The sequence below is a fragment of the Boleophthalmus pectinirostris genome, unplaced genomic scaffold (assembly GCF_026225935.1).
Source record: "Boleophthalmus pectinirostris isolate CB_2022bp ecotype Guang Dong unplaced genomic scaffold, ASM2622593v1 HiC_scaffold_14, whole genome shotgun sequence".
NCBI classification, from domain to species: Eukaryota; Metazoa; Chordata; class Actinopteri; order Gobiiformes; family Gobiidae; genus Boleophthalmus; species Boleophthalmus pectinirostris.
Window position 1 is genome coordinate 6,536,432 of NW_026571047.1, and position 24,472 is coordinate 6,560,903.

The 24,472-nt window shown below is 39.3% G+C and overlaps 1 protein-coding gene across 1 annotated transcript in view; it reads right to left on the minus strand.

The window, feature by feature from the left end:
• The window catches only part of cacna1g (calcium channel, voltage-dependent, T type, alpha 1G subunit), a 634,394-nt gene that overhangs the window by 68,667 nt on the left and 541,255 nt on the right, over nt 1-24,472 (minus strand). Inside the window, 1 exon segment of the mRNA XM_055150510.1 lies at nt 21,903-21,953. Within this exon segment, the coding sequence (XP_055006485.1) occupies nt 21,903-21,953 (51 nt within the window).

Here is a 24,472-nt window from a genome sequence, read left to right on the forward strand (position 1 = left end):
CAGTGAACATCTTAGAACCAGTATAGCACATGGTAATATTATTACATTATCATTCTGGTATCTAAATAGGTATCAAGCCTTTTTCGTTGTATTAATTTGGGAATTTCAGTGTAATAACACTGGTGAAAAGGTGAAAAAGTATTTTTCAGGTCAGCAATTATTATAGTTTTTAAAATATGTTTTGTTCTTATTAGTTTGTGATCTGTCCAAGCTAAAATGCCCAAGCAATTCATAACAGTGGTGGCTGAGTAAAATAGTAGAAGTACCACTACAAAACTACACCTTAATTAGGCTGAATAAAGCACGAAAAACATTTTCAAGTTACTAAGCCTGGGATCCAGAATACAAACTTCTAGATACTTTATGAAGACATGAGTTTGGTCACTGCTGAGTCTCCCTACTTCAAATAGGCATGACTGACAGGTGGATTAGCCAATCATGGACACATATGGTCCACCCATACTGAAAAGAAAATAAAAATAAAGGAAAAAATATTACAGGGGACTGAAAAATATTGTGGATTCTTGCAGGATCCATGAGCAAAGGACTAAACTTGTTCATCGACAGTGCGATAAATTAGATTTCATTTGTAAATGATAACACTAAAAAAAACAAAAACTAATCTGATTAGATCATCACAGTTGGCTTGAGACTCAAAGAAGGGGGTGGGGATCAGTCTAATATCAATCTAAAATACAGTCGGATATCATTCTTGATTTGCCAGAGAATTGAATTGGTGTTAATAAACAATATCTTCATTTTTTTTCATCAGTCTTTGTTCATGCTTTACACAGCTAATTTAAGTGAACAACGGTAATACAATATCAATATTTTCCATTCTTCGATCAGAGCCAGGGGAACAGGTGTGTGATAAAGTCAGTGTATTCACATTTACAAGTCTGACCAGGGGAAAGAGTTGCTGCTGCTGCTTTTATGCCCCAGACCTTCACTGTAATGCTCAGTTGTAAACCTTGAGACTCAGTGCCTGCCCGGAATAAAACATGCCAGCTTCATATTAACCACGAGCCATCCAATTTAGAATTCCAGCAAGCACTGAGCCTGCGAAAGAAACTGGAAACACAAAGGGTTAAACAATTCAAAACTACTGGAATTCCAACATGCTCTGCTGCTCCAAAGACGAACATTAACACAAATTTGTAGAAACTGGAGACATGCAGCAGAGCAAATTAAGAAAACCAGACACGACACAAAAAAGTTTCAAAATTATATATTTAAAGAAATGACATGGATACACACACGTTCGCTGGTTCCAATGGTGGACTGACACACCTCTTTCTGAGTCATACTTGAGCAAGATGGTAAAAATCGGAAATGGCGTTCTGAGATGGAGAAGCGATTAGCAAGCGTGGGGTGGAGGAGAAGCAGAAGGGTGGATCGGGGTAACATGGATGACTGGGTACACACTAACTTTACTAACACTACAGAAAATACACTGCTGCAACTACTGCGAATCACTTCATCAAGCAAGATTTGGTCCCAAAGTCTCGAAACAACACAACTTGTCAAAATTCATCTGCTGCTTGGAAATTCATTGACTGGAACTGCATTGACCATGATCCTTTGCTCCGTTCAGTCCAACAAATGTTCTATAATTTTATCTATTTTGCCACTTTAAGGAATCAAATCAAAAATGGGGCTGGGATGCTGAAGCAATCGGTTGCACCGGATGAAGGAAAGATGGAGGGGTAGATAGATCGGTACGTAACATGGATGGCGGAGTGCACACCAATGAAAAGTTCCATTAACAGCAAAATGGTACAGAACTTTACTACTACTTTTTACAATCAGGTTTTACTGCACACAATCTAATCAAATAACAGTTCCTTTTAAAAGAAAAGCTTCGGAAACACTTGCGCCGAGAGCATACGAAGGCACTAGGACTAGAATGTGTTAACCCCAAAGGTCCATGTAAGTGCATTTATGGTCCAAGAACTCAAGGGTGCTGAACTGAAGTTTTATCAAGAGAATTTCAACAAAAAGAAGCAAGAATAATAAAATAACGCAGAGATAAAATAGCTGATAGGTCACAAAGTTATCTCAGGGTCTCCCCAGGTTTGACTACCCCAAATTTAAGACTTTTTAAAGACATTTTTAAGACCACTTCAATAAAAATTAAGACCAACATCGCAGCCATTATGCGGGCGAAAAACACCAGATCCAATTCTAATAATGACCAACCAACTCTAACTACTATATCTAGAATCTAAGAGCCACTGTGGATTAAACCTACACTTCCCCATGATCCATCCAACGTCTTCCTCCACTCTACTGATCGTTTACTCATTGCCGCTGGCGCCCGAAACCAAAGTTTTGTTTGCGCATACTTGAAATTAGACGTTCATTCATGTTACGTAATTTCACATTGTTTTTTTTTTTTCCTCCCTCCGTTTAACATTGCACTGCAGCCCGGTGGAGTAAACAAAAAAATAGGCTAATGAAATTTAAGACCTTTGTGAAAATAATAAGACTTGGACAATATCATTTCAGACTTTTGAAGGCCTTAATTTAAGAACAAGAAATTTAAGACCGTTAAGACTTTTAAGACCCCACGGCTATTTGTACTTAAAAAAAACAAACAATAAATACACATTTGGTTAAGGTTAGGGCACACAGTTTATTGCGATTTTGAAATTCAAGTCCCCTTCTGCCAATGATTTACAGTCTTTTAAATTAAACTGTTGAAAGGGTTGTAAAAAGGTTTGGTTCTAACTTCGCCATGCTTTGGTTTTGTTTAAGTGTCATTTTTACTCAGATTCAACAAAACTTGCTCTGAAACAGGAAGATGAAGGAGTGGAAAGAGAGTGTACTTATGTGAGGACTTGAGCTCTCAATGGGTGAAAATACCGATGGGACTTTGAGCTCCTTTGAGGCGTCTGAATCTAATATCTTCCTGACCCATCTTCATCGTAGCTCTTCATGTACCATTATTCCAATTTTATGTCCTCCATACAACATAAAACATTTCATATTGGAACTCACAACTTACAGAATGTCCATAGGCACACACTTTCTCCCATACTTTCAAATAATTCACCGACAGTAAAGAAATCATACAAAATTTTACCTACTTTACAGTTAGGTACAGTGAACGCTGCCTAGCTGGTACAATCCTACTACTGTTGGATAGTGCACAACTCCTCCAGACATTTTGTGAGATTAAAAATGCATAGACTGAGTTTCCTACATTAAACATTGATGCTTTGTGTTGCTGGGTCCCTTTCTCACTTTCACAAATTACTTACAACTTCCAGACTCAAGTTAAGTCATTAGTTTTATAGGTGCAAAGCTAATGTTGAAACAGTCTTTAAAATCACAAGGCAAAATGAACTGATGTGTAAAGTGTAAAGTGTAAAGTGTTGTTCGTAGTGACATGACGCTGGGGAGGCTGCAAGTTTTCAGATTGTTATAAACTCATATAAACAAAATTGATTTAAACAGCACATTTTCAGGAGTCTGTGATTAATACGAGCGTTCATGATCCTGTTTAGGAGTTTGATTTTCAACAAAAAGGTGAGGGTGACTAACCGGAAAACAGTTTTTGACCTCATGCTATTTGAGAAGGACTTCCACCTAAGTCAATTCATGGTCAGATTGTGTTAATGTAAGATCAGATTCAAGTCTAAGTTGTGCTACAGACAGAGCTGTGCCTCTGGTTATCTTCACCCGCCCAACTGACCACATCAGCTGTAAAGTATTAGTTGCCATGTTGATGACACTAGGTAGTAAGTGTGTGATCTGTGAACACAGTAAGTTCAATATATAAAATGGGATACTTAGAAAACTACTGTCTGTAGTAGGGGTGTGCAAAAATATCAAAACATCAATATATCGTATCGTTTAATGTAATGATACAGTATGATGATACAGCTGCTGTATTGATATATCACCAAGAGTATTTTTCGGTATATTTTACCAAATTATTTTGTTACAGCAGTTTTTCAGTTTTGTTATTTGTTTAGTGGAAGGAAACTCATTTATGTGACACATTTGACATTTTCACTGTCTTAATGATTAAAATGTTTGTGTTTCATATGGACTTCATATCGAAGTGGTTTAACAAAGACTTTTAGTATCCCAGCCCTGATTTAGCCTTTATTTTTTATTGACCTGAATCAAATTGATTTGAAATGTATTGTATCGAATGAAAAACTCACTGTGTCAAGGTATGTATCGTATCGTGGCCTATGTATCGAGGTATGTATCGTATCGTGGCCTATGTATCGAGGTATGTATTGTATTGGCAACTGCCACATACCACAGCCCTAGACTGTAGTTTATGTAAATACATGTAAGAAAAAAATGTTCTTCATGTAAATGTATTTTTTTTATCATGTCGTCAAAATCTTCTTCGAGTTTCTAAGGTTTGGTGTAAGTAGATGCTTCTTTATGGGAGGAAATACATTTTGGAGAAAACAACGTTTGAATTTACATGGCTGCAAAGTGATTCACTTGAATAATTAAACATTTACTGGTGAAGATTGGACAATTTTGTTTCCCCATGAAAGCTTGTACGCTTAGATCCCAAACTGACAATGGGTAGAAAAAACTGTTTTGCCTGTAATGTCTCGCCTTTATTGCAATGTATTTCGACAGATTATATAAGTGCAAGAAAAAGTATAACAATAAATCTTGCATCTTCACTCCACAAACATGAGGCATGGCTCACCTCCCTGAAATCGCACTACCCGAACTCCTCGTCCATTACGGGTCCCCTAAGCTATGAAAAATTCAGTACATTTGCCACTCCGCTAAACACTGCTACCTACACCGCCATCCAACATTTTAAGCATCACATTTTTTGAAACGTTGCACAAGAACCCTTTTGTTAAATTGCAGATTGCGTGAAGAGAAGCTTTGGATTTTGACATTGTATTTAAAATTGTGCATTGTGTAATTTTCTGGTGGAGAGTCTGTCAAATGCTTTTCTTCAATATGTTATTGCTTTGTCTGGAATGTTTCACAGTGTGGCATAAAACCTTTCTATCTTCATGGCAACCAAAGCAGTCCAAGTTACAGGTCAGGTCTGTGGAGAGGCGACACCGGTCAGAGTCAGAATTTCTGTTTTTCTAGGTATTTTTGAGCTTGCAATTGAATAAATGTAAGGTTTATCTGTTTAATATCATATTGTGGAACATTTGAAGCTCCCAATCAATTCTGTGAATATATTTTGTAGAATAATATTGCATAAATTTGTGGATTTTTTTTATTTTATTTTTTTTTTTGACAAGCTCTATGAGTAAAGGTGCACTGTGGTTCAGGGTCCTCCACCTGCTTGTCTCCATGGAGATAGCACTGTTTTGCCTTCACAGTATGGAAATGAATTTGATAATCACAATGGAAACAGGTTAATGGTCAGATCTATGGAGAAGCAAGCCTACACGTGGTAAGAATTCATGTTTTTTAAGGTAGTTTTGAGCTATAAAAGACCTGTAACTGAACTAATACAAGGGAGATATGTTTATGTTTTATTTTTTGTACTGTGGAACATTCCAGGCAAAGAACTAATATCCCTTGTTCCACCATAGAAGTTACACAGTGCACTTTTTAATAATGAGATTCTGTTCAAAGTTCACATTTCAAAAACATCCAGAAGAATTGGCAAAAAGACTGAAATCTGAATTGACAAACTCGACGAGAATCACTATTCGCACTGATCTAAACTACAGGCTTATGCGATTTTGTTCTCTGAGAATTTGAGATAACAACAGACTCTATTCAAGTTTACCGAAAGACGTTTGGAAACATATGGATGACGACTTCTGGGCATGTGATAAAACCGTGGATTCAACAGCACAACCTGCCAAAGCTTTCCACGGGGGACGGGACTCTAATTGTGTCTTCAATGTCACTTACAGCTGGTTGTAACTGTTGATATGCTGAACATAAACAATGCTACAATGATGTCTTTTTGTTTTAAATTAAGTTAGACAAATTATAATACACAAATTAACAGGCAATCTGTAAAAGGAAAAAAGAAAGAAAACTAGAAAAGCAGTCAGAGAGCGCAGACCTCCGCCAAGGACTACCCCCATTTTTTATATAAATTGCGATAAAATCAGTCTTCTGGATCAGATCCGGATCAGCCTTTGGAATATGAAAGAGGATCCCATTATCCATCCCTGAGTCAAATTTCATGGGGTTTGGTCAATAATTAACCGAGATATTGAGAAACAAAATTTTTGGCCCCATTTACCACAATGTTAACTAAAATTTCAAAGTGAACCAGAATCCAGGATTTCTTCCGGATCATCCCCAAAATGAAATCAGTTCTTCCTTTTCACATTTCCAACAAATCCTGAAAATTTCATCAAAATCGGTCCATAACTTTTTGAGTTATGTTGCTAACAGACAAACAAACAAACAAACAAACGCCGGCAAAAACATAACCTCTTTGGCGGAGGTAATAATGACATCTAGATGAAAAAAGTGGGCCATTTTCTCAGTTTTCCCTGATTTTGTCAGAGTTACTGTCACCAACAGAGCCCGTCAGAAGTCGTCATCTGCATGTTTCCAAATGTCTTCCGGATTTGTGGCGCAAGCGTGAATAGAACCCATACAGACTCTTGGAATGGAAATGGAAACACAGGCCACGTTCAGACTTCAGGGCTTAATGCTCAATTCTGATTTTTTTGTGAAATCCAATTTTTTACGAGGTCGTTCAAATTTCCAGTTAAATGCGGCTTGTATGTGAACTACAGTGTGAACTTTAAATGCCCCAAAAGTGCCCCGCATGCACATTGGAGGACATGACAACGTCACACGCAATGAGTGTACTCAGTGTTTATAGAAGTTGCCTAAATGCTTGACTTGTCTCCCAAAATATAGTCCAGTTCTTCGTAAAATTCAACAGGTTAAACATCCACGGCCGCTTCGTTTGTTTGAGTCTTTAGTCTCCTTGTATTTGGCTCGCAGGCTCTTTTTTTAAAAAATAAAATAAAATTTCTGTAGCCACGCTCAGACATTTCTTTGGCAATCATTTCAAAAAGCGCCCGTTTCCGATAAGACCCCTCCAATTTGGCCTGAATACTGCGATCCCCCCAAATATGAATTTATTAAGTTGCTAACCTCGCTTTCCGTCCATTGACGAGACTCCGAGCCTCACTTGTAGGTGGGATGAATGCGACCTGAAGTCGTATGTCAAAAGATCAGATATGTGTCAGTTTTAGGTCCAGACAGGACACATTTGAAAAAATCTGATCTACGTCATTAAAAGATCAGATACAGGTCGCATAGGGGCGAAAAAAAGGGATTTGGGTCACTTCAGGCTGCAGTCTGAACGTAGTCATAATCTTGTTTGACCAGGCTAGAAAACAGTTGGTTACATCGGATTTATATTGTTACAAAAAGTCAGTGTAGGACAAATTTGCATCGCTTTTTTTCTGGTTCATAATCCTGTTTTCTGTGAGGTTTGGTACCTGTAGTGACAACAAAGATTACGGCTGCATCATACATTATAAAATGACTTTGTTTGCTGTTTGCTGGTCTCAAGGTGAAGAGGATTTATGGATATACACGGAAAAACAGGAGTGTCCTCATGCTTATTGGCAAAACACGTTCACTCTGAATGTCACTGGTACACTTGGTACAGTTGTCCATATTCCACTGTGTAGAACATGGTTTGACTCTTGTGAGCTTAAAGACATCTTATAATGCTGTTACCTCATCAAAAACATACACTGAATTGGGTTTAGTTTCATTCACTCCCTGGAAGAGCTGGAGGAAGTCTGCTGGAAGACAACCCCAAAGCAGTTACAGTTTAAATGCCGTTGATTTGAGCTCCCAAGGCAGGAGTGGAGTAACAAGTGCACAATAAAAGTATATTGATTTTATTGTATGTTTTAATCAGTTAAACCTGTAAACAATGACATGTGTGTGTTAGATTTGTGGCAGAATACCTATGTTAGATGACTGAATCCTTTGGATTTAATATTTGATTTTATTCATTCATATTTTATTTTGTTTCCATGTGTAGAAAACGTTGTAACTTTGTTTAGAAAGGCTTTGTTTAGAAATAAAATATGACTATATTACAACAGGAAATTCACACTGTAGCCTACGATATTAGTGTTAAATATTATATATTTAAAGCTATTTAATATAAAGATTTCAGTGTTTCCAGTCATTTCTTTCTCTTATATAGCGGGAGTCTTTTTTGATAGAAGATATTGGCCTGTCGAAATGAGCTACCTCTGCCCAAATTCATTTAAGTGAGTGAATAATGATGATTCTGCAGTGGGAGCATTATCCGATGGCTAAATTGGTGTGTCGGTATGTGCTACCTTTAGTCAGAGCCCCCTATTTGTGCAGAATATGACTGTCCAAATGAATTATGCATATTCATATAAATTTGTAGAAATTTGACAAGTAAAAAAGTCTGATCCCCGTGTGCAAACAGCGTCAAACCTGCTGCCTCTAAATCAAAGAAACATGCTGTCAAACTGGAGAGGTCAGGGTTAGGGTTTATTGGATCTATACAACTGTAAAAGGAAACACTTAAGGTAGCTTTTGACGGAACAGCGTGAATCGATAGACGTCACTGTCGATTTAGAATGCTGGTAGCTCATTTTGAAGGGGCAGAACACCAGCATGAGTTAAAGCCAAAGAAAATGGATGAATGCATGTTTGAGTAATCCTTTATTATTAGTCTGTCTACATCTCCAAAACTCAAAATGCTCTGGTCCACGTTGTCATGTCATGAAAGTTGCAAGTTAACAGCTCCTTTTACCTTTAGTTCAGTAGAGACTGGAAATGATCCAAATGATTCTAGTAAAGCTGTATGGAGTTTGTAATAAAACATGACATGACAAGGTGGATCAGTGTTTTCTGTTTGAGAGAAGAACTCAGCCTAAATTTCAGAGTTTCTGTGTTAAAGATGTGTGAATGAAACAAAACACAACTCCAGGTCTGTTTGTGATGAGGAAAAACCTTTAACATAGATCAGAAAATAGCGTCATATGGATCACTATAGCTCGGATCATGTGGGTTTTGGATGCTTCTTCTTCCTTCGTGATGATACTGGAGTAGAACTGAACATTTTCTCATTGCTCACCTGCCCCATGTGGTCCTACCATTAGCCAAAGCATGTATTAGGTCAGCGTGTTTGCATGTTATAATGTTTGTTTGACGTGATGAATATTTTGCTTCATTTATCTCTACATGGCTTGCCAACATGCTTTTTTCCTTGGCCTCTCTCTGGTGGTTGGCCAAGCAGTTTCCGTGGTAACATAAAAAGGTGAGGAAGTGAAGCAGCGGGGATCCTGTTTATGACGGGCACAGCGAGACTTTGTACAGATTAGCGCCATGTTTCAGAACGCATTAGCTTTAAATGTGCCCTGCTATTTCAGATGGCAATCATGTTAGCCACTTTGTGGGAAAGAATTTCAGAGTACAGCCAAATAGGAGGGGTCCGTTTGGTGACCATGATCTCATCTTCGCTTTTAGTACACAATGTTGTCCAGTTGGTTTAGTTTAAAGGTCCTATATTACGCAAAATTGACTCTTGAGCTTTAAAGGTTGTATGGAGGATTTGTTTCACATTGTCAATGAAAGTTCAAAGTAGCATTATAGAGATGCAACAGCATTGTAATTATGATGACCTAACCAAAAGAATGAAAAAATATCAACTGTGAACGTGGTGGTGCCAGATAAACATTTGGCAATACATAACGAGGCTCCCTTATCTATTGGATACTCAAACTCCCTACGTTTCTGGTGTAACTGAATCACCGGCAGGGATTACATACGCCTCTCACGCATTTACTCGACCAACTCAGCGGTTCTCAGCGGCTTTTTCGAATTGCAGCTTCCCTGCAGTTAGCACAAAATTTGTTGCATAGACAGACAAGAATCCATGACCAGTTAGTAGCAAAAGAAAGTCAGTTTTCTAGGTCGTTGAAAGAAGCAGAAGAAGGGGAAAAGGAGCCAAGCTAAACTAAAGCCACACAGTGCGGACGAGCCATTTTCTTTGCGAATGCAATGTTCGTCCACACTAATCTGATTGAAAACGGCTACACTGATGTAGGTCTATGCGCCGCGAAGTAATTCACCGCCAAAACGCTAAGAGGCTAGAATATATGTTCATACATATATACTGTCTATGTGTACGACCTGCAGACGTATAATCTCTGAAAAGTTTAATATGAACCATCTCCAACATGATAGAAGCACAGAACAGACTCACCATCAGCAGAACATCCCTCTGTCACAGAAAGAACACTTATATTCCACTGACTCCACTGAGCGCACAATAGTGAGCTGTTTTTTTGAGCGCTCAAATTTATGCAAATTCGCCATGCGGTTTTAAGTTTTGCTTCTTTAAAACGTAAACACATATGTTCAAAGCTGTGTGGATAGGGAAGGCTTGTGGACACAGAAATGATGTAGATCGCTGATCGTTTCAGATAAGGTGATACGGTGATTTGTTCCAGTGTAAACCTAGTCTACGGCGATTCCTGAAGATCCCTTCCAGCGATGGCGTGCACTGAATCAGATGAAGGCTCTAAAGACTGACGCTTTGGTCGCTGAATTACTTCTGAGCAGGTCACTTCAATAGCAATTCATTCTGAACGTGCACTGGCTGTAAACAAACATGATTTCTAGCGTAAGGAGGAGGTGTTTCTACTTAGGGAGCTGTGGAGGAGGGGGTGGTGTCATGCATGCTTAACATTTGAAAAAGGACAAACAGTTGCTGTACTTCTCTTTCCTGGGAAAATCCTCTATACAAGCTTTAAGCCATGTTAGAATGCAGTTCCCTCCTCAAAAACAGACCTGGAGTTGTGTTTTGTTTCACGCACACAAGCTCAAAATGCTCTGTTCCACCTTGTGATGTCATAAATCTGTAGTTTAACAGCTACCTTTTACCTTTGGTTAAATTGAGATTGGCAATTTGACGACTGAAAATATCCAAATTAGGTGGATGGAGTTTAAAAACAGAGTGGAGCGCTTCCTGTATTACCATATTGTTCAGGTGACATTGCCACAAAAAGTCTACAATATCTTCTGATGTACCAAGGAGTGAAGAGCTGTAGCTATAAAGTTTGGTAATTCCAAGACTGCTAATTGTCCAAATGTCTCTTGTGAAGGTATATGGAGTTTAAACACAGGGAAGTGTGTTCACTACTCAATGACATCACAAGGTGGAACAGAGTGTTTTCTGTTTGAGAAGAACTCAGCCTAAATATTCAGGGTTTGTGTGTTAAACCTGTGTGAATTAAACAAAACACAACTCCAGGTCTGTTTGTCATGAGGAAACGGCATTAGAACATAAATCCGAAAATAGCGTAATATGGACACTTTAAAATGTTACTAAAAATTTTACCTTTTTATGATTATTATTTATTAAACTTTAATTTTACTTTCTGGTTGGACATGGGCAGCAGATATGATATGGTTACTGCTAGAAGGTCGGCTCAGGAGGGACAGTCTGATGTGATTGGTTACCCCTGAGTCCCACCTCCCTTTGCTCTCCGTGTTAAGTCACTCCCCCTTCAGAGCACTATCACAACACAATCATCCTGCTAAAGAAACTACTGCACATCGCATCAGTTTAGTGAAGTTGTGTACAGTTTTGTATCAGGTTTTTGTGTATTTATGGAGAATTGTCATGTAGCAGAGTGGGTGGACGTAGGCTTGTGGGCGGAGCCTTGGACAGAATATGACAACTAACCTTAAGGAGGATTCAAAAAGGGCCTGGGAGAGATCGGTAAAACCTCTTCAGGCATGTTTTTGATGAGGAAACGTTATAACATGGTAGAAAAATCCACAAAAACAATTTGTTTGGTTGTAGGTTCATGGCCATAGCACCAAGACAGATATTGGATATTGGCTTTAAAAATCTATTATTTAACTTCTATTTTTCCAGGTAGGTTGATGGAGAACCAATTCCTTTACAGAGACAGCGGTCCAAAGAGCAGAGCGACCGTACATAAAGTAAAAGATAACGATAAGAGTTAAACTGGGCTTGTTCCATCGGGAGGTCCGGGGTAAAACCTGTCACTCGACTGGGGAATACCTCCTGGTCCCTGGATGTTTTCAGATTTGCTCCATGTTCTGCTGTGTGGCGCGAGGAGCCTGTGATGAGAATATAAATCAGGCTGAGTTCATGTGGAGGCTGACCCATGCAGTGTGTGTGAAAGTGAGGAACCATCTGTTACATGGCACTACCTCAGAGGACGGCCGCACCAGCAACTGTGCGAGTCACACAAACACTACAACAACATACTAAGACTGAGTTCATTTAAAGTGGAACTAAACACCAAATCCACTTTTAACTAACAGTAGTGTAAAGTTTGGATCGCTTTGCCTACTGTTCTTGTCAAAAAACTGATTATGTGCTGTCTCCACTGGCTACTGCAATTTCAAGTACTATGTGACATCACGCATCCTGGTGTTTCTGATACAAACATGCCAACCCGATTGACATACATCTGTGGAGTGAAAAATGTTTGTGCTTTTATGTCAACTGGATTTAAACTGAAACTGAAATTTCTGGCTTGTTCTGCCGTTGTGACATTTTTAGGTCAGACATGGGCATTGTACATCTCCCGGGACACATACGGCTCTTTGGTTGACTCAGACCGACCGTTAAAGCTCATTTGGAATTACAAAATAAACATATTTTAAAGGGATGTAACAATAACCGAAATATCATGATATCGTACTGTTAAAGTTCTCACAATAATATCGTGGACCATCACAATATATCAAATTACAATTCTCTTTGCTTAAATGAAGAGTTATGGTGCAGCAATAGCTAAAAAAAGACAAAGAGAACTACATAGACCATGATCCTTTGCTCCATTTCAGTGCAAACTACAAGAAGAAATAACAGTTCTAAACACTTTTAAGTCTTAGTTATTTGGATTGAGTCTTGTCAAGGCATTTTAAGAGGAAAAAAGTAGCATATTAATAGTTTTGTTCCATCACAAAATATCTCAATTAATATCGTACAGTGAGATGTATATCGTGAAAATATCATACCGAAAGATTTGGATATTGTTACATCCCTAATCATGAGCCTCTCCACCATATCGTGAGCTTTCCCACCATAAATATCGTACCGCGAGGTTCATACCGTGACAGTATCGTATCGTGAGACTTGGGTATTGTTGCATCCCTAATATTTTGTCATTTTACCTCATGAGGCAACCTCACTTTTTCATTGCTTAGTCATAACATAAACTCTTTGACCAGCTCATCAAAACAATACTATTTCTTTCTTTCTTTTTTTTTTTTTTTTAAATAAAGAAATGCAATTAATATTTTGCAGAATTAAGCATTTTGGCCCTGCCCTCCACAAGATTTTCCATTTCTCATGTGGTCCCATGGCAAAATAACAGCCCACCCCTGCTTTAGAACGTCCCTCAAAAAGGTGCTTATAGAATGTCCCTATAGAACCTCCTGGTGTTTCTGATACAAACACCAGGCTGCTGGGGGCGGAGTCTGAAGTGTGAATACCTGTTAGACTTAAACTAATCACACTGTTATTTAAGAAGTTTAGGAGTTTAGTCCCAATTGAATATGATAAAACCGCTATTCAAAACCTATAAACCTATGGAGATAAGTTATATGTTAAAGTTACATTTCTTTGCAATTCTATCTCCAAAAACAGATTCGAAGCGCCGCCCCTACATTTTTAATTTTGGTCAACATTATGGTTGCTAGGTAACGGTTATTATGGAATCACCTCTAGTTATCTGCTGTCCATGTCCAACCATGACGTAAAATTATGAATTAAAATTATTAAGCACACTATAAACACAAACTACAACTATAAGTAACAATTTTAAAAAAATAAAATCTTAAATATGATGATATAAAGTATGCCATATGCACTATATTTAAATTATAATCCCAAATAAGGATGATAGTAGCCATGGTATTCTGGAAACCCTGGGTGCATTTTGAAATGATTGTAACTTATCCTCTACGGTACACTAATGCCCAATGTACTACAAATGGTACAAAGTAAACAAACGCTGCAGCTAGCTTCCAGGAGACTTTTTTGGCCAACACTCAGATAGAGCTTTTTGCATGTTCCCCGAAAGTCCACTTTTTCACACGAACACAGCTCCATTTTCTCTGCTGTCATGTCCCCGAGCCAAATGTGCCAATCACTCCACTGCCTTTTCTCCTGTTTGTTTACCACCGCCGCGACACACTGGAATTACCATTGGGCTCAAATCAAAACTACACAGTTATGCCTTAAGGTAGAAAGACATCCAGAAAAACAGAGAGAGAGAGAGAAAGATGTAGAGAGCCAGAGAGTACAAAAGAGAGAGAAGGAAGATACTGCATATTTTACAAGTTGTGCCGCACCATCTGTTCACTTCAACACATACAGTACACATTTGCACAAAAGAAAGCAACTAAGGCTAAACTTACAAGATGATATCTCAATAAGCAGATACTTAGCTAGATAAACACTGCACAGACAGACACTTAAGGTCCCATAATAAGCACAACTGACTGCTTTTTCACAGCGGTTTAATGCTCTAACCTAGACTTTAGACATTAGACTATATTATCCCTGAGGGGAAATTCTTTTTCGACGCACACAGAGCTCATTGCGTATCAAGATGGATTTTCATGATATTTGTGATCATCTTGGCATGCCCCTGCTGGTGCAATAAGGCCTGGCCGCTGGTGGGACGGAGAATGGACCAATCACAGAGCAGCATTGTGGTGTGGGCGGAGGCTAAAGATGAAACTTCTAAACAAACCAAAACAAACACGGTGACCCGACTGATGTACGTCTGTGAAGTGAAATATGCCTGTGCTTTTCTATCAACTGGACTTATCCAAAGTGAGATTTTTGGCTTGTTCTGCTGCTGTGATATTTAAAACATGCCTAAAGAGCGTCCCTATAGAACCTCCCTTTAGACTGTCCCTATAGAAGGTGGCTATATAATGTCTCTATAAAAGGTGTCTATATAATGTCCCTCTAGGACATTCCTATATAATGACCCGATAGAATGTCCCTGTATAATGTCACTATAGAACGTTCCTATATAATGTCCCTACAGAACATGCTTATAAAATGTCCCTATATAATGTCCCTACAGAATGTACCTATAGAACGTCTTTATATAATGTCCCTATAGAACTTTCCTCTAAAGCGTCCCTATAGAAGGTCTGAATATAATGTCCATATAGAACGTCTCTATATAATGTCCTTATAGAACCTCCTTCTAGACTATCCTTCTAGAACATCCCTATATAATGTCCCTACAGAACGCCCCTATATATATTCTCTATATAATGTCCCTCTAGAACCTTCCTCTAGAATGTCCCTATAGGTCTGCATGTAATATCCTTACAGAATGTCTCTATATAATGTCCCTATAGAACCTCCCTTGAGAATGTCCTTCTAGAACATCCCTATTTAATGTTCCTATAGAACATCCCTATAAAAGCTCCCTCTACAACATCCCTATAGAAGGTTTCTACATAACGTCCCTATAAAATGTCCTTCTAGAACGTCCCTTTCTATAGGGACATTATTTTCCCTATAGAAAATTCCTATATAATATCCCTACACAATGCCCCTTTAGAACGTTTCTTTACAATGTCCCTGTAGGTCTGTCTATAATGTCCCTATATAACCTCCCTATAGAAGGTGTCTATATGTCCCTATAGAACCTCCCTCTAGAATGTCCCTATAGGTCTGTATATAATGTACCTTTAGAATATCTCTATATAATGTTCCTATATAACCTCCCTCTAAAATGTCCCTATATAATCTCCCTATAGAATGTCCCTATATAATGTGCCTATAGAACCTCCCTCTAGAATGTCCCTCTACTATGTCTCTATATAATGTCCATACAAAATGTCTCTATACAATATCCCTATAGAACCACCGTCTAGAACAGGGGTGTCAAACTCAGTTTGGCCCGGGGGCCGTATCCAACCTACTTTGATCCTAAAGGGGCCGGATCAGAAAACTCATGGCATATAAACCCCAAAAATAACAATAAGTTCAAATATTTGTGCAGAGAAACACAAATCTATTACAGAAATCTTGTTTTAATTGATGAACTCTTACTTTTACAAAATATTATAATATTATGAACAACCTGAAACTTGAGAAAAGATGCAGTTTCAACACAATGTTTTAACATTAACTTGTATGCAAATAGGAATAGGTCAGTTTTTCTTGGAAAATCCTGCACTCGGCTCCACTTTCTCATTTTTGACATTTTGCACAGTCAACAGTCAAAACGATCGTCCTTTAAGAGCGTTTGGAAAGAGACAAGTCTTCATTTGTGCTGCTCTCTGGTGGAAGGGGCCATGTACAGAGGACGCTGGAGATGCTGCTGCTGTGATAAACACCACAGAAAATTAACAAGATTTTAATAGAAAATATAATAAAATATTTTAGTAGAAAATCAGCCAATGGCAAGATTGAAGGTCTTGGAGGGCCGGATCTGGCCCCCGGGCTGCATGTTTGACACCTGTGGTCTAGAATGTCCCTATAGAAGGTCTCTATATGATGTCCCTATAGAATCTCCCTCTAAGGGTCCTTATAGAAGGTCTCTGTATCTCTAATGTCATGTTGAATATCCCCATAGGTCCTGATCTCTTTCAGCGAGAGCAATTCCACAATGATAAATGTGTAGAAGTCCATCCAGAGAGCTACATCAATCTGTTATGAGCCAGGACAATAATATTCACCAAAAACTGTTGTTCTTCCCACCCAGAAACACTCTGTCTCTTTCACATCTCAAGAGCTCATGATTCTGTTTCACTGCTCTGTGTTATGTGGCAGTGCTCATCTTCTGCAGGATGTGCTCCTTAGTTTTTTTTAAAGCGCATTCTCGTTTACCGTATTGCCGACTTTGTCACTATTCACATTGCCTTCACTATGTTAAATGCTTTAGCCAGCAGAGGGTGCCAGATACTAATTTTATCATGTTGTGATTAAATCTCCATGGAGACAATCAGGTGGCGAACCCTCCACTAGAAAAGTCACATTGGGGACCTTTAAGTTTAGCATGAGCCCTTCAATCAGTATTATTCCTGGGCTGTGGGGCCGGGTCTATTCAGATGTCATTGTTGTAGTTGTTTTTGTTTTTTTTCTGTTCTCGAGTGGCTGTGATTCAGGAAGTTTATCCAGAGACAGCACAAACAAACCAGTGACGGCACAGAAGATGTCCTCCAGCTCACCACAACTGTGAGGAGACAGAGTGGGCTCAGAGCGGCAGGAATGTGGACTGAACTCGAGCTGACAGACTTTGACGTCATTCATGTGGATGTAAACAAAGCTAGATAACTATACAGTAGGCCTGCTGTGGTTAGATTACGTGTTACTGAATACTATACTATTTGAGCCCTCCTTACGGTTAGCTGCAAGATTCTGTGCAATCCTCAACCCACAAGCCTACGTCACGCATACTCCCACATGACAATCCTCAATAATATACAAAAACATGATACAAAACTGTTTATAACTTGATAAACCTGATGTGATGAGCAGTAGTTTCATTAGCGAGATGCACGCAGATTGTGTTGTGATGGTGCTCTGAAGGGAAATTGTATTCTAGTTCACTTCAGTCTACTGTACTTTACTGTTCCACACTCTACAGTAAAATACTCCTCTCCCTTGTTTCTCAAATGGATGATAGTACGAGCGAACTTTGTCCTTAAAGTGTTCAAACTAAATGGAATCATAATTTGAAGAGAAAAAAACAATACATTATAATTTGGTTTAAAGTTTTCGCTACTTCGTTCAGATCTTGGTAAGTAAAGATAATTATTACAATCACATAAAGTTCAAAAATATATGTTAAAAATTCCGAGGGGGCTGATAAGGGCTCTTGAACTTTTTTCTTAATTAATTCTTGTTTCTCCAGCTACTGATAAATGTGAACTCTCGATCTCTTGGACGTGTGAAACATGAATGGAAATCTGTAGCCCATTTATTTTCAGTCAGATCCACCATCCTGGGAAGAATCTAAGGCTACGTTCAAACTGCAGCCTTAACTGACCCAAATCCAATTTTTTCCGCCCCTATGTGACCTGTATTGGATCTTTTAATGACAGTCTGAACGACACAGATCTGATTTTTTCAAATGCGACCCAGGTCACTTGGATGTGTGGTGCTAAAACCGATACATATCCGATCTTTTTACATGCGACTTCAGTCTGAACTGTCAGGTCACATTCATCCCACCTATAAGTCAGGCTCGGAGTCTAGTCAATGGAGGGAAAGCGAGGTTAGTAAGTTTATTCATATTTGGGGGGACCGCTAGATTCAGGTCAAATTGGAGGGGTCTTATCGGAACTGGGCGGTTTTTGAAATGATTGCCAAAGAAATGTCAGAGTGCGGCAACAGATGGTTCTGGCTCCAAAGTCAACAAAAAAATAAAGAGCCTGCGAACCAAATGCAAAGAGGCTAAAGACTCAAACAAACGAAATGGCCGTGGATGTGTAACCTGTCCATTTTACAAAGAACTGGACCGTATTTTGGGAGACAAGCCGAGCGTTTAGGCGACTTCCGTAAACACGTCCGTAAAAATGCGGTTGTGTCCTCCAATATGCATGCGGGACACTTTCGGGGCATTTAAAATTCACATTGGAGATCACATACAAGTCGCATTTAATTGGAAATGTGAACGACCTCGCAAAAAAATCTGATTTCACAAAAAAATCTGAATTGAGCATTAAGCCCTGCAGTCTGAACGTAGCCTAAGAGGACTTTTAAATGAATTTTGTCTGAACTTTTTTGTCTAACTACAAGTCCATAAAGCTCAATGTAAGAAAGATGCAGTATACCTCGGCTTTGACTGCTCAATCTACTGTTTGTCAGATCATTTCCAGCTATACCTATTCTAATTCTATTCCAGTTCAGGCAAAATTTGAAATCAGAACCTCAACCCAGCCATGTGTTTGTGCTACAAAGGGTTCAGAAACAGCTTCATTTCGTATTCTGACATTTTAGGATAAATAGACCGGCATTGTAAGGGGTTAAAACAACATTCAAATACTCCATGGTCCTGCATAACCACCATGTCCAAGTGTGTTTCAAAACAACACCAAGATCTTTAACCCTAAGACATTTAACTGTCCACTCTGCAACCACCAGCACCAAATCAGAGCCTTTAGAAACACCATTTGGCACAAACATAAAGGCCATGTGGTAAAAATTCAATGAAATTTGGCAAAGAGGGTTTTCTCTTTCCTCCAAGTATCCTGTAATGCACATTTATGAAAGAGCAGAAAGAATATTATGTACTTTGAGTATTGCTAAACTCAATGGGGGACTTGTGGCTGTTTTATTTTCAATAATTAAATCGGTTCATAACGGAAAATATTACTGTTAAAGGTTATAAAGGGGTAATATGGTTCATGGCAACCAAACTTATGAAACTTTTGACTTCTTCTGTGACTGATTTGTTGTTTTTGTTTGTTGTTGTTGCTCGCTGTATAGTAAAAGCGTTGGATTAAATAATGTGAAATATCTTTGGCAAAACTACATTGCATCAGTTTTAAGTAATTTACTTCTGTCCAGATCATAGTCTGTTCGATAGAAGTGGACTGAGGGAGTATGACGCCACCCATAGTGTTTGGTTTCAGTCAAATGAAGCCAATTGAGGCTTGCTGTTATAGTGGCTAATTTGCAAGCAGGGACCATATTTGGAAATCCAAGTGTGTATATCATAGCAACCAAGAGCCAATCAGGAGCGTAGGAGAAGTAGGCCTGTAACGATAATCACTAAATCAGTTAATCGAACGATAACTTTTAACAAGCTCGATAACTTTTCTGGCCGCAATTATTTCTATTTGGATGCTTGTTTGTTTTCCTCATCGCTCTCTTTCTCTTGAATGTCAAAAGGCTTCTATCGCTCTCTGACTCCTCTTGTTTCCTTACCATAATGATGCTTGAACAAACATGTCGGCACAGATGTATAGACGGATTACTTGATCATCAACACAGTGAATGCGCGCGCAGTACAGAACGGGACGCTGAACATGAAACCGCAACACTAACTGTCAGAGCACCAAAACAGTTCATCGCTTTGTGACCAAACAAGTCACGATCAACAGCCAAATCAACACGAATGAGTGGGATACGTCTCAACGGCCCACATGCGTCAAATGCAGGCGATCGCGCAAACAACGAGCCCCAGCAGTCGACATAAACCCATACTCCATCGACACCACTAGCCTAATCATCCAGCAAAATCTGTTATCGTTACAGGCCAATGTTGAAGGCACTCATCCTTCTCTGCTTGCACTGCTGGTTTGGCAGGGCGCGAGTGCATAGTTACATGGCGCGATAGCTGTCAGTCAAGTCTGCTGATAACACTAGCATCTACCTCAGGGAATGAAGGCACTGGATAAGTCTGTTGTTAATGTTCATATATTGATTCACAGAGTTGAGTGGGTTTAAACCAACAAAAATAACAAAGTCAGAAGCTACAGAGAGAAGGGTGACTCTTTTTCAATAGAAAGAGAACTGGAATTAGACTCTGATGGAACCATTTTGCGCCAAAGCTCACTTCCCATTTGGAATGTGGTGGCTAGTTATGTCCATCTATATATTCAGTCAGGTTCAGATGATTTGATTAAGGTCGCAACACACTACAGGAGAATTTGCCCGATTTTGGGTGCGATTTGCTTCTCCCCAAGTTCAGGGAGGGGTGACTCGAGTCTGTGTCTTCGTAAGCGATTTTGAAGCTGCTGTGCTCCTCATGTTTGTGGTGTCAGTGTGACTCTGAGCTGCTCTGTCAGATCATAACCACCAAACATCAGCAACGCTACGGCAACAGACAATAAACCAGAGCATCGGGGCAGAGGAGTGATGGACACAGAGGCTCAAGATGCAAACTCACAGTGCTCTAATCTTTTGAACACTCAAGAATCTTAAGAGTCTCAAAGCAAGTTCGTTTTACTCTAGACAGGAAACAGGTGATGCAATCAAGCTCACAACTTTATATCCTGTGATTCGCAGACATATCTCGCTGCAGTCTTTGCGAGCGGAGATTTTAAGTCTCAAAAGATTCTCCTCATGTCAGTGTTGTGTGCTTTTGGTTGCACATTTAAAAATCGTTTTAAGACCGAAAAATCCTGCAGTGTGTGGCAGCCTTTAGACAGATACTTTATTATCCCGAAGGAAATTCAAAGATATAGAGGTTATGCAAATGACACCCCAACATTTTGACTTACGTTAGCTGACATCAGTTGATAAAACAGCAACAACAAGCCTCAGATGGGGTACAATTAGAACATAAACCATTATCCATTTGTTAGAGCACAAAGTTATGCATTTAAAGTTTACAAATGTAATTATGTGACCTGATGAAACAAAATTGAATTATTCAGTGTAATATGTATAATTCCAATCCTTCGGGGAGCTACAAGTCGACGAGCCCCATCCTAGTTGTTTACAGTGTGTCTAAATATCTAAAAGGTATTTAGACACACCGTTATTGGTAGTAGCTTTTTCAGAACTGAATAAGAAATCTTAAGAAAGAGACAACTTCATCAACTGCTTCAACAAACTGCTCTTGCTTTTCATAGACCAACTGCAACCGACAAAGCTCCTGACCCACTGTCTTGACATTTGAGGTAGTCTACGGTACATCATGGTGTGAGCGGTGCAGCGTGGACAGTGGATGAACCAGTGAGAAGACAACCCCACAACAGATAAAACAGCACAGCATGGCTCGGTCTGACTGCGAGCTGATGGGCGATAGCTGATGGGCCCTACCCCCGCGTGGTAAGGCTAGACTGGGAGAAGAGCGGCCCCTAGCCCCCATGGAGGGTGGTCGTGGCCGGTGGTGGTTGGTTGGGTGGTTTGGTGGTTGAAAATTAAAATATAAAAAATAAACGTGGGTACTATTTGTTCAAAAACTGGACACACAGAACATGCTCTGTACCTTTGAGTGTGCCGTCTGATAGGGCCCAACTCACCCCCGGGATCATAATATCTAGAGGGATGAAAGCCAGTTAGTTGCGCGGCAAGCAGAAAGCAAGAAGCAAGAGAGGAGAGGAGCAGAAAGGAGCGTTCATTTTGTGGAACTGGATAGTCTGTTGTAGGATTTTTCTTTTTCTTTTTTTTTTTTTCTGAATTTCATTTTTGGGGGACAACAACTAAACCTATGACTAGATGTACAGATATGGTCAACTAGAAACAAAATGTGTGGTGACAAACAAAAATTTAGTTCAAAGAAATGAAGTAACTTTTCAGGTGGAGGTCTTGCTTTGCCTTTAATATTCCACAGTATGGCTTTAGACTTGCCCATGGAGCAGAGTAAAGGCATTATAGTTCCGCATCAACTCAATGCACACTGCCACCGTCCCCTTGTCGCCATCGCTTTTGATTTAAGGTTCTGCGTTGAGGTCTACGCGGCACAAAGTAATTCACCGCCACAACACTAGGAGGATTGGATTTAAAAATGGTGTCCATGTTTACAAAATGAAGCAGGAAAGCAGAGTACCAGAAATGTATGTAAAACGAATGTAGAGAGGACCAATCACAACCCTTATTGTCTGCAGCTCTTTCCCTTGCTGTCTGTGTCAGTTCAACGCGTAGTTACAAAATTTCAGAGGTGCACGTCAGTCGACAGACACTCTGCGAAGGGGGTTCAAGACGACGCACACTCTCCGTCGTGATGCAGACAATTTGGCGCACAACCATAAACTGGGCTTTAGGTTTTGACAGTATTTGTTATTAGTTACAGTTGAGGTCATAGACTGTATAAACAAGTCGACTAAGGGAGTGTGACGTCACCTGTAGCGTTCAGCTCCAGTCAAATGAAGCTCACCGAGGCTGACAGTTATAGGAGAGAATATGGAGTGGATTTTATTAGGAATAGGAATTAGGATCAGGAATTTATTTATGGACAAAAGTCAATGGGAAATGTGCCCTCTGCATTTGACCCATCCTTCAATCCTGGACCATCTTATCAGGAGCAGTGGGCATCGCGGATCTTGTTGCTTAGTCAGGGCTACCTTTGCTGGAGAATTTTAATTATGTTGCATGTTTGGTTCATTGAATTTGACAGACAAGTTTAATGCCATACTGTGGAAAATTCCATGCAAAGCTACATCTTCTCGGAGATAATTAAGCAACAAGAGGCAACCAGAAAAGTTACAGAGCTCCCTTTTAATACTGTAACAGCTAACAACCGAATTGTGTCACACCACATACAGAGGTAAACAGTGCTTCATTATAAGACTATTCTACTTTTTTATTTAACTAAATGTTTTGAGAATTTGCTGAAATTACTAAACTAGTATAAATGTTTGGAAATCCTTGGGCAAAATCACTAAAACTAAATAGAACTTAAGTCAAGTGTAAAACTAAAACATAATTTCTTGCCAAAATTAACAGTGGATGAAAGAGAAGTTAATAGAACGAGAGAGTCGAAGAGAGAGAAAGAGGGAAAGAGGGATGGGGTAAGGCCAGAAGGAAGCAATGGAAAGTTAGGCTGGTTTTGTGTTCCTGCGTGTCTTTCCAACAGTTCTGAGTCCATTCCTACAACCTTATCCAGAAACTATCAATCCAGTAAGTAGCCTCCAATCACCAAGAACACCAAGTCTACACAACATGCATCTGCCTCTTATTAGGTAAACAAAAAATTATATCCTGGTACATCAAAAACCCCAGGGAAAGAACTTTTTAAAAAAATGACAAGAATTCTGGAAAACCAAAAACGGACTTCCAAGAAAGTTAGTTGTGAAAGTGTTGGTGTGTAAGCCTTTGGAAATAAAGATACAATCCTGTGATCGCCGCCTAAAAGGAAAAAAAAATAAAAATCTGTATTTCTCAAGAAAACATTGCATTGTCAGGTTAAAAAATACGTTTTTCAAAAAAGGACAAAATAATTTCAAAATCAAAAAGGTCCACTGCTCCTTCAGCAAATTGGATGAGAGAATTCAAGAATGTTGGAACGCTAGCTTCACTTGAGATGCCAGCGTTAAGTATTAGGTATAGGAGGCAGTGGAAAGAAGAAAAATAAGAATTAAAAAAAAGGAAAAAACAAGCATTTTGTACCACGCCTATACAACTGAAGGAGAGGAGCACAAGATGGCCGAACTGCTAGCGATACATCGGGAAAAAGCTCGCTAAATTGTGCGCTATTCCTCCTCCTTCGGTTGTACTAACCCGCATGCACAAAGAGGTGAGCGGAGGAGTTAAGTCTACATCAACAAATCCCAAAATGTTCAATGAAATCATCCTCCGTCTAGCTCTAAAAACCAGGACCATGCACCATGCTCAGAGGGCCATCCCAACCGCTAAGGTAAACCAAGCAATGCTAGCTAGGTAGCGAGAGGCTAACCACGTGGTCGACCGTTCTAGCTCGGCAAATCTGTCTACGGAAGCTCTTTTACACCCAAAATTCTGAAAAGTAGAATGTAAAAAAGCTTTCGTAAATATTTGCAGAACAGAGCGAGTGACCAATGGAACGCCAAAGAAATTACGCTGCAAAAAACTGAATATCTG